The sequence below is a fragment of the Drosophila ananassae genome, chromosome 3L (assembly GCF_017639315.1).
Source record: "Drosophila ananassae strain 14024-0371.13 chromosome 3L, ASM1763931v2, whole genome shotgun sequence".
Lineage (NCBI taxonomy): Eukaryota > Metazoa > Arthropoda > Insecta > Diptera > Drosophilidae > Drosophila > Drosophila ananassae.
Window position 1 is genome coordinate 8,645,927 of NC_057929.1, and position 17,733 is coordinate 8,663,659.

Consider the following 17,733-nt stretch of genomic DNA (forward strand, 5'->3'; position numbering starts at 1 on the left):
AGTTATAGCTGCCCATCAGATAGTTTTTACAATTTCTATTATTTTCTACAAGTTACTGTTTTAATAAAAGCAGATGATTAAATACAAATGTTAACCGCATAAGCCTAAATGTTTTACCAAAAAACAAGCTACCTTTTAGCCTCTTAACGGCAATAAAGAAAAATAATTAAGGCAGTTAAAGAAAACGAAATGCAATTGAAATTAATTTACGATCTTGTCACTGACTCGAAAACAGATTCGAGGTGTAAAAAGCAAATCATTGAACTCTTTTGGGCACAATTCCGATTTTCCAAGTGAATGCAACATTGCAACGAGTGCAGCAAACAAACAAACAACCAAGAAAAAAGCACAATAAGTTTCGGTTTAATCCGCACGCGATATGGAAAAGGTCTGGGGCAGTTGCAGAGAGCGAGAAGAGGGGTCTAGGGGGGGACTGTACCCAGACACTGGTAACAGGTAAGTTGTTGCAGGTGTGCATGGCCAATAATTCACCGAGAGCAAGGCTGACGTGCCACAAAGAACTGTGGCATGAAAACACCGCAAGAAATTAAAAGTCATAGCCGTACAGATTAAATGCCTCATAATAGGCTTATTTTATTTCAGTGCAATGGACTAGCTATTGGTATATAGCTATAGTTCCTCAATGATATCTATAGATACAAGTACTTAGTACAACTGTCCAAACGAGTACCAGGTTTAAATAATATTAGGTATAATAAAACATACAACATTAAGTCATTAGAGGGCGGGCTAGGTGTACGAGGGCATGTACAGGAAATGGAAATGGCAATTTCAAAGTTTCCTCTGCCTAAAAATGGCCAACAGATACAATAGTTGGCTGGAAGAGACAAAAAGACTAGAGTCTGGGTGTCGCCGTCGCTCGTAAAACACTATTTTGCTTTTCTGTCTATTTTGTTGTTTTCTGTTTTTGTTAAACACTTAATATTAGTTGTGGAAGTTGTAAAAATATTTTTTATAGCTTCAAGAAAATGGGTTGTCTTTAAAGTTTTTTGTTTTTGGGCAGTTTGCGCAATAGACAAATTGATTTTTGTTGTTCTTTCCGAAACGAGAGAGAATTTATAAAGATTATGATCCCCGAGCTTGATTATGAATGGCCAAAAAAAATATAAAGAAACAGACTTGGCCAACTACGCGAATGAGACTGAATGCCATGATTTGTGGCAGGAAATTATCCAGTCTCGAGGTGGCAGAGCCAGACAGGCACTGAGAAAAATAAGGGTCGAGGGATAAGGATTGGAAAAAGAGGATTCAAGCTATTGAGAGAAGTTTTTCATCATGATCTTGCTGAAATCATAACTATCTAATATAAAACACATTACTTGTTAGTTTCAGGTATCTTGGTTGGATGTTGGTTGGAAATCCTTTCCTGTGTAAACAAATATAGCTAAAATGGGTATACATATATCCATATGCTAATGCAGGCAATGAAATGGAGACGGCGACAACAATGCCAACCCATAGAATTCTCTATTCTCCTCCAGCTGGTGTGGCGGAGCGTCGCGCATGTGCTGCAGACTCGGAGAATCGGAGAATCAGAGCCAGAAGCTAAGCCCCATAGAGAGATCGGGAAGTCGGGGAGAAGTCGGTGAGTTGGTGAGTCGATGAGTCCGGGGCTGGGGCTGGGGGCTGGAGAAGTCTGAACAAACACAGCAAATAAATAGCAGTCGGTTCGTTGAACTCTCCTCAATCAGTCGTCGCCAGTGCGAAAACTGCACAGTTGCAACAGCAGCGGTGGCTCAACTTATGGTGGGGCATACAGCAAATGGAAAAAAGGAGAACGTGACTGGGTTCTGATGACAGGCCCTGGATGCAGTGCAGCCATCGAGATGCCATTTGGCAAATTCTCGGCAAGTTGGTGAGTGGGTGTGTGGGTGGCTGGTGTGGCTGGTGGTGTCCAGCTGTGTGGTATAACCCTGGGTAATCGATACACGCAACTGAACCGCCGCGTTCTTACACTTCTACGATGTTTCGTGGTTTCAATTAGCCGGAGCCGTGACTCTACCAAACGGATTCTGGGAAGCATTACCGCGTCAACTGCCATTTACATGGGCATCTCTCAGCTGCAATCTCCGCCAGCTGGCTCCCCGGCTCATTTGCAGTCGCTTATGGAGCATCCATCCATCGGCTGGTGGCCTGTAACTACCATAAATCAACTGCGATTGCAGCTTTAGCTGCCGTGGCTGCCGAGGCTGGCGAGGCTGCGCATGCGCCATACTTAGTGCTATTAAAACGTCACGGAAGTCGGAACGTGAGTGGCAAACGGCAGCGAGAGAATTCCCTGAACCCCGACCAAGTACACTACGGCATATAGAGACGATCTCTTGCCTGGGAATTACTGGACTCTGATTCAGGTAATTGTCAACATTTATACGCGATCAATTAGGTTGAAAACGGAGGGAAATTGGCGGGAAAATAATTCCAGAGTCTTGGCGTGACCCCCACAACTTGCATGTCAAGAGGGCATTTGGCATAAGGGATCCAAGGGGGTGACTTCATCAATCTCTGGAACGCCGCTGTGATGTGATGTCTCGAATGGCACGTTAACGAGTTCAAGTGTTCGTTCAACCTCCGAGTTCAAAGGTGTTTGTTTCACCGACAGTTTGCATGCCGCACTTGGGAAAATTCTCCACACGCCAAACACTGAAAACTGAAAAGAAAAACACAAAGGAAAGCGCGCTGGCTGCTCTTTTTTGCTTTCCCTACTCTAACCCGTACTACTCCCCACCATTCCCACCAAGAGAAAATTGGGTTAACAACTCAAAAACACCAAAGAGCCGAAAGTTAGTTGGCAGTGATGAGGGGGTTATGGCAATATATATACAGGGGCTATGATTTGATTCGAGCTGATTGTCTATAATTGGATGGGTCTACTAGATATTTATCCCAAAGCGCTACGTGCTCTTTTGTTTTTTATTCTTTAGCCAAAAGCGAGGATATTACCAATACCATACCGACTACTTGCCAAGAACTCACCTTATCACAACCACCGGATCCGGAGGTGCTGCCACCGCTGGGCCGCTCCAGGGACAACGTGCCCGCTTCCGATTCCACGGGCGTCCTCGGCTGATGGACCAATTGGATCCTGCCCTGGGATATCTGTATGTAGTTCGGAGGCGGCGGCATAATGCTGAGCACATCGTCCTTGTCGTCCTCATCGCAATCCTTCTCGTTTTGCCTGAAAGAACAGAAATAGTACGGTTATTAACTCCTCTGGTTCTTGAGTTACACATAAAAGCGGAAAGTTGGCCAATCACTGGAAGTGGGCAGTGGTTGCAAGTGGATTACTAAGTGGTTTCCATATCGCCGAGAGCATAGCTGCCTGGCATATTTCTCGATTGCCCCATAAAGAAGTGTCAAAATATTTCCCATTGCTCCAATCTCCGGGCTTATCGCCAGGCTTACAAAAAAAACTAAATATCAAGTGACCAAAATAATTACACAATGCATAAAATATATGCTACAGGGTATAGTAAGTATATGCCAAGGCACACTCTTAATGGGGGCTGTCTGTAAAGCGATCTTAATAGATAGTTGCAATACACAAGAAGAAAAAGGAAATACTTATGGGTAAAGATAGTTTTTAGCCAAAAGTCTGAGCTTAGTTTTAAGAGACATTATTTAAGATATAGAAATTATTAAATACTTGAAGAATTGTAAGCCTTTTCTCAACCTGTAAGTCACTTAACCAATGTTTACTGTATGCAAGTTAACTTCAACTGATGGGGGTTACCACCTTGCGGCTGTTTTTGACACGACCCAAATAGACTGCCACAAAGATATCAATTGTGTTTTAGTTTTATTTTTTTTTTTGCGAGACGTAGCCATGGCTTATGGGAGTGCATGGGATCACCTGCTGTGGGGGGCGCCACCAGAGGCCGGGGCTAGAGGGACCTCAACCATAGCAATGCTTATACCAATGATTGTAGACATATCCTCGAGTCTGTCCGCATCCCATTGCTAACAACGAAAAGTCGCTCGTTATTTCCAATTGAATTTGCAGCTAAGTGCAAATAATTCGATAAAATTGCCACTCAGTGGCATACGAGTGGGCCAAAAATCAAGAAAAAAATGTGTGCTTTTTGGCTTGCCAGCTTGTCTGCGTTCACATCTAAGCCGAGAGCTAACTTCTGCCCCTCGTTGGCCCCGGTGCACCGCGTTGTCCAGCTGCTGGATCCAGTTTGGGCCAACTCTAACTATCGAGTTGCAGACTTCAGTTGAATAAATGGCCACAAAAACAAAAAACAAAAAAAAAAAAGAGCTGCAAACAATCTTACAAGCTAATCGCACAAAATGTTTCGTTTCGTGTTTGACGTTGACACCGGACAAGTGGGCAGAGCACTGGTTATATCCATACATCCATTGGATATAAAACTACAAATATATTGGAGTACTTATAGAGCCGCCATATCGGTGTCCATATCGCTGCGTATCGGTTTTCCAGCCCGGGGATTCTGCTGCCCACGTGCTGCCCCATAGAATTTCCATTCCTCTTTTGATTTATAGGCATCAAATAAAGCAATCAAAATCAATTTAACTGTTATCAAGCTGGCTATTGGCAGCTGGTAATTAAGTGAAACATCGCGTGCAAGTGAATCAGCCATCTCCCATCTCCGACTCCCGGTCCCGGTCCCAGACTCCTGGTCTTGCATTAGATGGAGATGCAAACCTAATTAGCTGGCCGGGCCGGCAAGTCAAAAGGCCAGCTAATGACATTACAGGGCTTTAATTAAAGCTGATGCTGCTGCTAGCTAGTGCTAGTGCTGCTTCGTTGTTGCCACTTTCGTGCGGCATAGCCCCCTCCCCAATCCAATCAATTGACAGTGAAAAAGTGCCGAAGGCGGCAAGGTGCAAAGTGCAAGCGTTGCACTTTCAGAGACGGACCAATTTAGCACTGACTCATCAAGCTAATGTGTGCATAACAAGTACAGAGAGAAAAATAGAGGGGTATCTATGAAATGGATAACAATACTATCCCATAAACTACACTAGGCGCTACCCTTTAGAATTTCAATCATGTTACTGAAAGATATTATGAGGTATCTAAGACAGTTTATCATAAAGTTCTGAAAATACCTCATACCTTTTTAGAGCTTTATAAAATAATAAATTCTAAAGTTTAATACTCCTAAATTTCTTTAAGTGCCTCCATACAGGAGCCATAAGTTACGCACAAGTTTTGCTTGAATTTGCATTTCCATTGGCGCTCTTTCCGTCGAATGGCCGACTGATAGCTCCAAATGGGGAATTGTGCTACTATGGCAGAATGCTACAGCGATTCCCTATCCGTCGGTCATTCGGTTAAGCCCCCAAGTCCCCCCAACTCCAGCTCCAACCCCTAACCCCGGACCAGCTACGGTTCTTGGTCTTTTTTCCGCCTTTGTGGCACATTCGTTTACTGATTATGCGTTTTATGCGACGACCATAAATTTCCGCTGTCGCTGCTCGTCTCCATCGACCCCCGCCGGATTCCACCGCCGGCTGCTACTCCACCGGATTCTCGGCTTCTCATCCGCTGTCCAGCGCTTATCACTGCCCATTGCAATTGGCATAAAAATAAATATTGCACAAATGCGTATAAAAAGTAAATAAAATAAAGCAAGTGGCACTCTCGGTGGAGGGGATTCCGTATTATACGACCTACAAATAAGCCGCATAAGGCGCTTACTACCGATTTTCCCTTCTGCCCTGCTCTGAAGTTCTTCAGTCTCGGCGGGGTCTTTCAAGAGCGATTTGTAAGAGGGCATAATTATGAGGTCTGACTGGGCTCACGCCGATAAGCCAGGCCGCATAATTGTACTCTCAGAATGCCAAGATAAAGAACTCGAAAGCTTAAGCGGATTTTAACTCAAACGATTGGTAATTAGAACAGAAATACTACTAATTCAGATGTGTACTTGAACTCCTTGAAAAAAGAACAGAAAACTTAACCCAAATCTTCAAGCAATTTGGCGATAATTTAACGCTGCCTACTGCCGGTCAGTTGCCATTAAAAACATCGAATTATTAAACGGGCGATGCAAAGTGCATGTGGGAATATTTACACACACGCCGCTGCCGATTGCCATTTGCATTTCAGCGAGTGTGCCAGTGTGTGTTGACAATGAGGTCGCCAGAGCAAATAATTTACAGTTCTCTGCAGTAATTGCCATAATTTTCGACGTCCATTCGAAACATGGCTCCCTTCCCATAGCTCTCTCCCACTCCTCCTGTCATGAATATTGAAAATCGAAGTTAAAACTCGAACCGCCCCCCCAACTGTCCAAATGTCCAACTACGCTTGTGGGTGCCCACTGACATGGGCGTGGGCGTGGGCTGAAAAAGCTGGAAAAAAAGCTGAAACTGAAACAGAAACAGAAAGACAAACTGAAATACAGACTGACCACACGCAGATGCAGCCTCCTGCAATCCAAGTTTTATTTATTTATATAATCCCGAGCTACTGTAGGTGGCATTCCTAGAGATGCATTTTCTTTGGAGCTTTGCAGAGTTATTTTTTTGTCTTTGCTGTCGGAATTTCTCTATTATATTTTATATTTTAAGAACAAACAGAAAGACAAATGAATTCACAGAATATTTCTGTAGTTTTGGGCAAAAATAAAGTTATTTTTTGGGATTAATATGAGAGTTTAGAACCTCTACCCTGCAAGAAGAACGTCAAAAAGTAGGCAACACTTTAAGGAAGTCAGTATTGTAATAGAAGTTTTCTTTTTCTTTAGAGATTTTTGATGGAATAAATATACGTAAAAAAGTGGAGCTTCTGCTCTAAAATATTTGAGTAGTAACCCCTTTTCCCGATCTGACTCTACCCCCATTTCCCATGTAGCTCTTTTACGATCTACTGAGCAATTTGTTTGTAAAAACTGCATAATTTATGAGTCTTGAGATCGATTTTAATCGCTGCTGTCTCTCACGGTCTAAACTGGGAAGTACCCAAGTATATCTGATAGAGCTAGGGGGCGTGTTTGTTGTTCTACAAGCTGAGAGCCGTTACATGGAAACATATATGCATATATTCCGTAACTATGTCTGTTTGTGTGGATTTCTACGCTCTTGTTGTTAATTTATTCATGAGCCGGCGTACGGGCTAAGCTTCCGTTATAAATCCTCGCTTAGTGCACTCCACGCTCCGGCGAACACACTGTTCTTCTGTTCTCCATGCTGCCTCCCTGTCACTCAGGTTAACCCTCTAGCTGCCACTCGCCGGCCCGGACACAGAGGCTTTGTGTTTGCTCGCCAAAGGGCCCCAGCAGCATAACCCATTTCGCAGAGCTTGAAACAAATCCGACAACATACCATACCATACCATCCATATAACCCAAATAGGCGTGTCGCTTTTCTGTCTGTTTACATTAGAATGGGGTCTTAATTCAGTGCTGCCAACCAACTGCAGCTATTTTCACGTCAGATGTAGATCTTTTAATGGCCCCAGATCGGGAATGAGATAGCCATCAAGATCCCCTGAAGAGTGGTTATTATTTTTGAGTTTAACAACTTTTTCCTACTCCCAGTTGACACATTATAATTCCCGGCCAATTAGTTTAAAGACAAAAGTGTAATAGAGCTCCAGAAACTGGGCATCACTAGCTTCGCATTAGGCTCCCACTTTTTAGAAGGCACACACATATTGCTCCAAAGTGTTAGGCAAAGTCAAACAAGAGGCCAAAAGTGGATGGATGCATCTGCATCGGAGGGCTTTTCGGAGGGGCCCAGCTAAGTAGTTATTGCATTGTTTCCCAGCGTCAGACTTCAAGAGTCGTGGGCGTGATGAGAAATGCGAGTAGTTGCATCTCATTTCAACACTCTTTTCTCTCCGGCACTGATGCTATCGATACGGTGATGACCCAAATCTTGAGGTAGACATGTAAGTCCCCCCCGTGCCACACACTCTCCGGCAGTTTGATCCACAACCCACACTGGAAATTTGCATAATTTGACGACAAGTCGGCTCGGAGGAGATTTATTATACAGGCCTCGAATATGAGCCAACCAAATATGGTTAAAAAGCGACTGGCGATAAGCATCAAATAATTGTGCTTGAACAGGAAATTACGACGACATAATTGAGTGCCATGTTGCCGAATCGAAATGAGATCGAGTGATCTCGGGAATATATCCGATTAATCCCCTATCTCCAAGGGCGGGGAATAGGTATGGCCCATTCAATTGGGCCCATTCAAGAGGCGCCAAAAGCCAAAGGCCCAAAGCAAAAAGCCACAAACACATCTGGAGGCTTGCCTGCCGGCTCCCATGTGTAAATATTTATGCAAATATAAACAAGGGCCCGAATAGCTGGCTGGCTGGCTGACTGGCCATGTAAATACTACTGGCCAAATGCAATAGATTAAAGCCATCCGTGCGGTGCCGTGTGTCACGTCTGATTCCGGGAAGGAGCGAGCCCAAGGAGCACAGCCAACACGAAACGGAAGTCAAGTGGACACTTACTGCTTACCTGGCCAAACACCTGGGAGACCTCCCCACGCTGATTGACAGGCCCAGAGGCCGATGTTGGCCAATGGATTTGCATATCCATGCACTTGGAGAAACAGTCTATCTCATATCTGAGATACTTTCCAGAGATCACTACCAGGTATTACCAATAAGTAGACACTCTTTCCTCTCAGTGTAGTTGCTCCCTCTTTAAAGGAAGCCGTCAAGGTGCAGCCATTCGCTTTAGAAAGTTATTTGCATGCCACGCTTTAGCCAAAGCCGCTCCTCAAACTCACGGCTGTTTCGCATGCAGATTTTTGATTGGCACTCGGCCGAGCGGAAGCGATCAGTATCGCTCTCACTTCAAGGACAACGGCATGTTAATTAGAGGACCCAAGCCGAATAATGGCGGTTCCCCGAAAAAATATTTTCAACAATATCGTATACTGGCGAAGTGCCTGGCAACTCGCTCCACGCACCCTAATGACCCATAAACACTGGCTCAATAGGCCATATCCGCTGTCGTTGGCCAGATAACGCATTGGGGCCATGGCACCTGTCGCCCTACCACCCACCTCACGGCCATAAACACACACACATACCCACATACAAATTCTATTTATCAACAAACATTTTCGCTGGCCCCATCCCATCCCAGCACACAATGGCACACAACACATAGTTCATTTGGCTGTAAAACGCCGACCATTTGGGGTGGGGTTTTTGGGATCTGGGGTCTTGAGTCTGATGGTTTTGGGGTTCGGGGGTCTCGAGGTCTGGCCCCACCCACTGGAATTCTCCAGCTCCCTGACCCAACCCAAAAAACGCGCTGGCTTGCGTTTAAAGCAAACGTTAAGGGCAAACTTTTAATTAGAAAGCAAGTACGGTCAGCTGCTAAATGGCAATGGGGCGGCTGGGATGGGGGCAGGACGGTGTGGCAAGTACGGAAACTATGGCAGGGAATAATTCATTTCATGTGGAATGCCTGAATATAAAAATACACTGAGGGAATATTCGATTTAACTGACATTTATATTTAAATATAATTATTGATGGAAAGGCCTACATATTTCATTCATTTCTCTCAGTGCCTGCGTGCCTGGCTAGTGGCAGTGAATTTTCCGAGCCAGTGCACCCTGCATGTCAGAGCCCAATAACGGAATTGAACGCACAATAGTTGGCAATCAACTGAGCTGAACTGGGGTAGGTTAGGGTCATTCCACGCATCAGGGAATGCGAGTCGGGAGGATCTGGAAGCTCCCTGCTCTTGCTCCCAAGATCTTGCTGCTCCCAGATACCAGCTACCAGCTCCCTGCTCCTGCTTCCCCCATATTCCAGATGATAAATCGCTGGCTGACATCGCTGGCATCTGCATGTGTCAGCCGCTCATTAAAAAGGTATTCATCATTATCGCGACCGCCGCGTGGCGGTGCAGTTGTCGCACCCAAAGTGAAAATGCCGCCAAGACGGGATGCGGCGACACGAGATGGGGCATGGCAGGCAGCGTCTTTGTGGAAGCATGTCTGCTGTCAAAATCCATTCCGTTCGAAGGGGTGCGGATTAAGTCTGATGTTTTTATTAATTTTACACTGTTAAAGACTCCCTAAGTTTAAAACAAATTAAAATTAACGCCGAGTGCAGATGCCAAGGTTATGGCGGGAAATATAAAACAAACTTGTTAGAATGCAAATCTAAACGCTTACTATCAGGCAGTAAAGTGTAGTTATTATTAAAGTGTTATTTATAGAAGTGATTTGGCCAGTTGTTGGGTGAGTTTCAAATTAGAATTCAATTAGCTTGGCTATCAAGTTACAGAGTATTTGCAGCTTCGTTGGGAACCTGAACATATGGCACACATGATACGAGTGCAATTGTAATTTTCTGGCTTTCTTTCCTCCACTCGTATCGCTTTTATTTTTTCTGATTGTGAAATTGTTCAATAATTTTCTTTTTCTTGGCCTGTCTGTCGTCTGTCGTCTGTCGCCTTCGTCATCTCGGCCCTCATTTTTTTTCCGGAGATCTCTGAGCGATGCAAGCCAGATATGCGATATGTGCGCCACTTTGGCTTATGATGGAATTGACACTTTAGTTTTTGTGACACATACGAAGTGCGGGATGGAGCTGAAGATGGGGAGTGGGATGAAGACGCCCATCACAAACAGACACTGGCACTGATACACGGAATACCCTCACTTCAGACCCATAGAGGGAAGTAACATTCAGATGGTAGATGGTAGATAGTAGTGGAGGCAGACGACGCACTTGAAATGCATAAAATGGCATTTTCTTTTGTTGTGTGCAATGAATGCCTCTGCCTGGCGGTGGTGGGTGTTTTTATTTTCATTCTCCTATATTTTTTCACAGTCCACACGCCCCATGAGGAGAAGGAGCTGGAGGCGGAGGGATTCGCTTTTATGGCCAAGTGGCCAAGAGATGGAGTTTGGGGAGATGCGTTTGTTAGGCACTAATGGCGCATTTATGAGCGTTGCCCTGGCCCATGGGGTTGCGAGTCTAATAGAAAAGCTCTCACCCATCCCGGTTACCCGGGGTGTGGTCTATCAGTCGATCAATTTGTCCGTTTGTTGTCATTTAGCTAAGTAAACTCCAATCCCAGACAAATATGACAGACACTTATGGTTGGATAAACCTTCCTCCCAGTTTGCAAAACTGGAACAAGGGTAGGAGTTTTTAGGTTGTTTTTATCAAAAACTATGTATCACGAAAACTTTTCAGATGCGCATTTCCGCTAATTGCCGCAACAGCCCCCGAGGCTGCCTTGCCGTGCCGAGAAGCCCTTGCCTTGGTCTATTTTGTATTGTAATCTAAGCTGGAAATTGCGGAAGACGGTGGGGGGTATGATGTAGCCTACATAACAGTAAGTTCCCACTGCCGTCGCCTCATGCTTTGTTGCACCACATTTCCTTTAACCCATAAAAGCCAGGCACATGCGCAACGTTGAGATGTAAAAGATACTTTTGATAACTAACCCAACCCCCGCAAAACAGGCGGCGGGAAACAATGAGAACAGGGGCTCGAAATTGAGAATGAAGAAACTGCCGGCGGATATATGTCTTGTTCTCGTCTGACCATCGTGGGTCGTATGCGGTTCCCGTATCAATCATAATTAGGCATCCAGTGGCTGTATGTTTTGAGCAACATTAATGTATCTTGAACTCTCAGGCACACATAGGCATAATAAATCCCAATGACTTTAGTTTTTAAGTTTCTGTGAGCACGTATCTACTGTTTACAGAGAGAAATAATGGCACAGTACCAGGTATCACATAGTCTAAGCTGTAGAGGGTGCAAGTCGAAGCTCTACCTTTGGTATTGAGTCATTTTGGCTGCTAATATTTAACTTTTTAATTAAAAAACCCATAATCCTGACTAATTAAATTCAATTTAATCACCATACTTTTCCTCCAGTGCACTGTCTGCAGCTGCACTTGGCTTCATCCGACTTTTGTAGCCCACATCCCAGCCCATCAAAATGTTTAGTGCTTAATAAAGTGTGTTATGTGTTTTTTGTGTAATTATTTTTAGCTTTAGTCGCGCTTGATTGCCATGTTAGGAGGGGAGGGCGCTGACTGCAGGGGCTGAGAGGCGAAAAGGCATCGCAGGCGTTTCTAAACGAACATTTTTCATGTGTGGGCCTCGAAAACACAAGAGATCTTAAAGGTTTCGGGCCTTTACCGAACACCGACCGAAATACAAGCAGACAGAGACCCCTTCTATATATGTAAATGAGAGTTCCACCTACAAGGTGCTTTTGGGCTTTTGGGGTTTCTATTTGCACAGGTGTTTTTAGCACCTGGGTTCATGGGTGCCACTGAGCTGTGTTTGGGGCATTAGTTATCATCCGCACTCCACAGCCACTCCAGGGCTGGGGGCGTGTCACTGCTAAGTGCTAAAAGGCATTCGACTGCACTTTTCTGTAATAATTATCACATCATGACTGGCAAACAAGAAAGGCCACCAGTGATGGTCGACAAGGAGTCACCAACTACCAGTTTCTATTCTATTCTGGTGTATAGAGGTTGCTATTTTTTTCCCCCAAAAGAAGATTGAACCTCCGAGTGCCCCTAACTTTCATTTGTCTTCGTGGCTTCGTGGCCAGTCTTAGCTTTTCCCACGAAAATCATTCCGGCAGATGGCTTTTTGATTGCCCGGTCTGCTAATTTTTGTAGTGGAGAAGTAATGGGCCGCGAGCCAAACTCGAACCCGAACTCGAAATTCGAATCGCATTCGAGCATTATTCAATTTTTAGCTTTTGGCTAAAAACGAAACCGGTCCGGACTTCCAGCAATCAACTAATAATAAAGATTTTAAACTAATTGGCTCATTTAACGCAACAACAACAATCACTACTTCAAAAAATCATTATAATAATGATGACGATGACTGATGACTGGTCGCCACAAAATCAGCAAAATCATGGCCTTCGGATATTGGGGAGTGGGGCCGGAGTTGCAGGCTTTGTAAGTTGCCAGAAATTAATTATACAAAAGTAACTTTAGCCATTGCAGCGATCCCAACTTTTTTTGTCAGCGATTTTGCAAATTGAAAAAGAAAACCATCCAAGGCCCGTCCTCTAAAAAAAAAGGAACTACCTCCGCGACCAATGACCTTTATCGCGACAGTCATTAACGAAGGAATTGGGCCAAAAGGGAAGAAGTGGCCCAGAAGGGCAGCTCTGATAAAGAAAGAAAGAAGGAAACACATAAAAGCTGCTGCTGGACATAATCGTCTTTGGGGGGGCCAAGAATGGGTCAGTACACTCTGAGAATTTTTAGGCCAAAAAGGATAGTATTTGAAGATGGTGTGTTTCCTTTTTGGTTCCTAAGTATTTCTAAGAAACACCCCCAATTATTTTCCACTGTGTGGATTAATTTCTTCTGGTGACTTACTTGCGTGCCAGGCGTTTCCTTATTCCCGCGAACATTTTCGTAGCTCCCTTGCTGGATGGGTCGTCGCTGGCTTTATCCGCTTTTATGTTCCGTACTAATGTTGTATTGTAAATTAAATTGCCGATTTCCGGAGGGCTTTCTCCTCTCTCTCTCTCTCTTTCTTTTTAGATTGTTGCTATCTTTTTCGGTCACGGCAAAAAGGGCAACACTTAAAATTAATTAAAAAAACAGCTAAAACGAGGCACGCAATTGTCGCGCAGCTTCACTTCATGTACTAGTACTGGTATTTGTTTTTGTTTCGGTAGCTTCTGCTGCTGTTCATTTGGCGAGTTGATGTAGTTGTTGTTTTTGTCATTGGCAGCTTTAGGACGCCTCATTGCAAGAGGCTAACAAACAAACCAGTTAACAAACAATCGAGGAGGTAGGGGGACAAACAAAAAACAGCACACACAAAAAATAACGAAATGAAAATCAATTAGCCTAAGTAGGCAGCTGCAATACGCGGAGGAGATTTATTTTCAAAAACACACTCGTACTCGTGGATGGATCGTGGATTGTGCAATCCGTAATTCGACGGAATCAATAATCCTCAGCTGCGATCGGGAACGGTGCACATTTCCCAATCCAGACGACGCACATGCTCCGCGGCACACACACTTTTCCGCCCCAAAGATATTTTCATTCACTTTGCAGCTCCATGTTGACAATCCCATCGGGTTTCGATTTACGGGTCTGGTCTGTATTTCTTTATTTTTTTCCGTTTTTTTTTTTGGTTTTGGGAGCTGAAACGAAGCAGAAGAAATTCACACATTATTTTCAAATTCATTTTGTGTATGGACAACAAGGGGGAAAAGTCGAATCGGATCGGGTAGGGTCGGGTGGGCCATTAGCGATTTATGTAATTGACGTGTCGAGTGACAAATTCAAGGCATTTGCTGCCAACAAGACGGAGCGAATCGAATTTTTAGGGTCCGGCTTATAAGAAGTTACAGCAGCCAGGGTGTCGTAATTCTTGCTCCGCAAAAAAAAACACATAGATGTGTGTCATTTGTAAAGGTTATGGGATTAGTTACCCAAGAAATAGATAGTCTAACTAGACTCGACCATGCCCCCATAATCTCACCTATTAATCAAGTTTTTCTTTACGACTTTAAGGTGTTGAGTGCTTATTGAAATCCCCATTTTATGACCAACCGACCACAAATAGACGTAGTACCCCTTTAAAGCGTAAATTAATGTTTTCTTATGATTTTCTGCGGTCCAACTTTTAATGGTGTTGCCTGCCTAACGAGATTTCTAATTAAATGCCGCCAGAGAACTCCTTAAGCCTCCATTTGGGGAGAAGACAACTGTTTCTGTGGCCATAGGCCCGCAGAAACAAAGATTTATGGTCTGAAAATTTGATGGAAGTGAACAAAAATTTGCAGAACTCCAAGTAGTGGGGACTGGGAGTGGGACTGGGACTGGGACTGGGAAATGTCTGGCATTTAATGGGAGATAAGGTGGACTCCACTGTGATTCTCGCCTCTGTTCCTCCGGAACCGAATGGGTAACATCAATCATGGCCTCAATCTGTGTGTGACCCCCAGCCAGAACGGATGCAGATGTAATTATGGCCCTCTGTTCTTTTGGGCCTCCTCTACCCTATTCCCTACTCCGTGTGCTAATGGCGTATTTGGTTACAGTTTCGGGCCGTGCACTTGGCTCACATACGAGAGTGCGAGGCAGCAGCACCAGCAGCAGCGGGAGCAACAGATACTGCCACAAGATCCAAACACTGCTGGCCAAGCATGACAAAGAGCATGTTTTTTTTTTATTTTACTCTTTACTTTTTTTTTCTCTCTGTGGAAGTATATATTTTCCTGGCAAGTTGCTAGTGAGAGCTTGCAACTTGGAACTTCTCACGCACGCGGTGGCATTTTGTATCTGTATCTGTATCTGTTGCCGCGTACTGTATCTATTGGAGATTGCAGCACGTACAGCCCGTGGAACACTGGCTCCCCCCGTGGTTCCTGTCTCCAGTCGCCCTTGTTACGCCTCATGTTCCGCATTTGGTTGCGCCGCTATTTCGGGTCATTCCCACTTCTATTTTTTTTCCCCCTTTTCTTCCAGCTTTTCCACCGCTTTCCCATTTTCCCCTGAATGAACGGCGGGGAACGGAACGGAAACCTGCAGCATACGATACGCTTCAGCGAGCGTGCAATTACCACCGCAAAACAGTGCTTCTGGATCCATTCTCCGCCATTCCCCATCAAAATATCAAAAGTTTCCCCCAAAAACAGAAATAGTGCAACTCCACTGATTTATGGCCCATTGTATCTGACAGATACAAAACGCTTTTTACCAACACTCGAGGCCTACAAGTGGCTGCCTATTATGATTACTGTGCCTGTTTCTGTGTCTGTTTCTGGTTTTCAGCTGCAGCTTACTGATTACTTTGCACTCTTCTCATCGGCAAGTGAAATCCAAGACCCAACGCCTCCAGATTGGACAACAAAAGAGTTGCTCGCATTTCATAGAGTGTCTGTCTGGGGGAGGGCGTTGGGATGGAGGTGTTGTCACCCAGTATCCATTATCTACATGCCACTAGATTAGAGAACAATCCCCGTTCAACTGGCTAAGGAATTTGCCAGCTTCTCCTTTGTTGCTACAACACCATAGGAACCATAGGAACAGAAGCAATAAAGATGATTTCTTAATAGAATTCATTAGAGTTACCCTAAGGATAGAACCATTTTAAGGCCTACAGAGGGAGAAAAGATCTCCCAAACATTGTATCTAGTTTAATAGTAAATTAAATAATTTATTTTGTTACCCCTTTTCAAACACATGCTGTTGACATGGCCCAGATCAGAGTATCTATAGATTTGATGGCCGATTTCTGATCATATTTTTCTCTCTGTGAGCCAGAATACGAAAACATATACGCAATTTTGCCTTCCGAAAGATGAAAAACGAGGCAGGAAAATTGCGACGAGCAAATGTGCGAAATAAAAATTTCATAACGTGAAATTAGCGCACATAACTTGAATGCAAATGCAATTTGGGCACGTCGTTGCAACTTGCAACCCAGAAACGAGGGGGTGGGGAGGGGGTGGATGTTGCACCAACTGATGCCGCGCCGATGACGAGTCGCTGATGGGGATGGCTGGCTGATTTTGGCTCGAGTTGCTTGGCTGCCCATAAACGAAGCAGCAGCTGCAACTCCTTTTTCCCCTTCCAGCCACCGCCCCCCTTGAGGATGCCCCACCGACCCTTTGGTCTTGTTTGTCTCGGACCGAGTAACGGGATTTATAATTAAACATAAGCCCGACGGATCCGCAGACTCAGCGACTCGCCGAAGGCACGCACTTCTGCTCCGCCAGAAGACCAATAAGCATTTATGCCAATATGGGAAAGATGCGGCGGCATCCTCTGGCTTTCCTCGGTAATCCACTTCATAATTTTTTTTTTGCTGAATGTGTCGCCAAGTTGGCTGCCACCGTGCCCCACCCCTCCGACCGCCTCCGGTGTTGGAGGCAAACCGCGAATATCGCAAATCGAGAAATGAGAGCGCAAAATAAACAAATCATAAATCTGTGAAAAATATGTTTTATGACTACGTACATGACCGCGACCACCCAAAAAATATGCCCCAGCCGGCCGGCCGGCAGGAGTGTGTATCTTGCAGATGCGTAGATACACATCCGAGTTGTCAGCGCTTTTGGTCTAGAATTTTATGTTTTGTTTTCTGACTTGCAGTTGTCCAATTAGTTTGAAATGGCTGTGTAAATTCTCCTGGCCCCGCTGTTTGTTTTTCTTTAGCCAGTTTGATGGTTAATCGAGTGAAATGCAATCAAATTTACATTCCCTGCGAAAACTGACAAGTAAACTTTCCCCAGCCCCCAACCCTGCCCAGCCCCCAACCCTGCCCAGCCCCCTCCTCCGATCATTCAAGTGCCAACCATAATAAATGCCAATAAAAGTTCACATTTAACCCATAAAACTTCGATAGGGGAATTGTTAGCTCGCCTGGTTTGCAGGAAAGGTTTCTGGTTCCTGGTTTTTAGTTCCTGGCTTCAGCTCAATTTCAACTTTTATTGAAGTGCCAGCTGAGCTCAGAGGCAGGGGCGGAGCGAGAGGGGATGGCTACAAAAACAACTACGGAAATCCTCTCGATGACAGGTGTAAGGGCGGGAAATACAGGTGTGTTGCGCCTGGGAACGGGAAACGATGTTGGAACGAGTGAAGAGCTCTTAAATGTGCTTCAAATAAACTACTTTTAGAATCCAATTAAAAATGGTATTTGCCAATTTCCTTATGACCAAGTAAGGGAACTAATATTTAAAATAAAAACAGTGTTCTATATTTTCATGAAAGAGAAAACAGACCAATTACT

The 17,733-nt window shown here is 44.5% G+C and overlaps 1 protein-coding gene across 4 annotated transcripts in view; it reads right to left on the minus strand.

Annotated features, from left to right (window-relative positions):
* Window positions 1-17,733, minus strand: part of LOC6494671 (myb-like protein V) — a 34,359-nt gene that overhangs the window by 12,704 nt on the left and 3,922 nt on the right. For all 4 annotated transcript variants that reach the window (XM_014907422.3, XM_014907425.3, XM_014907423.3 and 1 more), the window contains exons 2-3: window positions 13,356-14,137; window positions 2,995-3,196 (exon numbers count right to left, since the gene is read on the minus strand). In XM_014907422.3, the coding sequence (XP_014762908.1) occupies window positions 2,995-3,196; window positions 13,356-13,390 (237 nt within the window). In that variant the 5' untranslated portion in view covers window positions 13,391-14,137. The remainder of the gene's footprint in view (window positions 1-2,994; window positions 3,197-13,355; window positions 14,138-17,733) is intronic.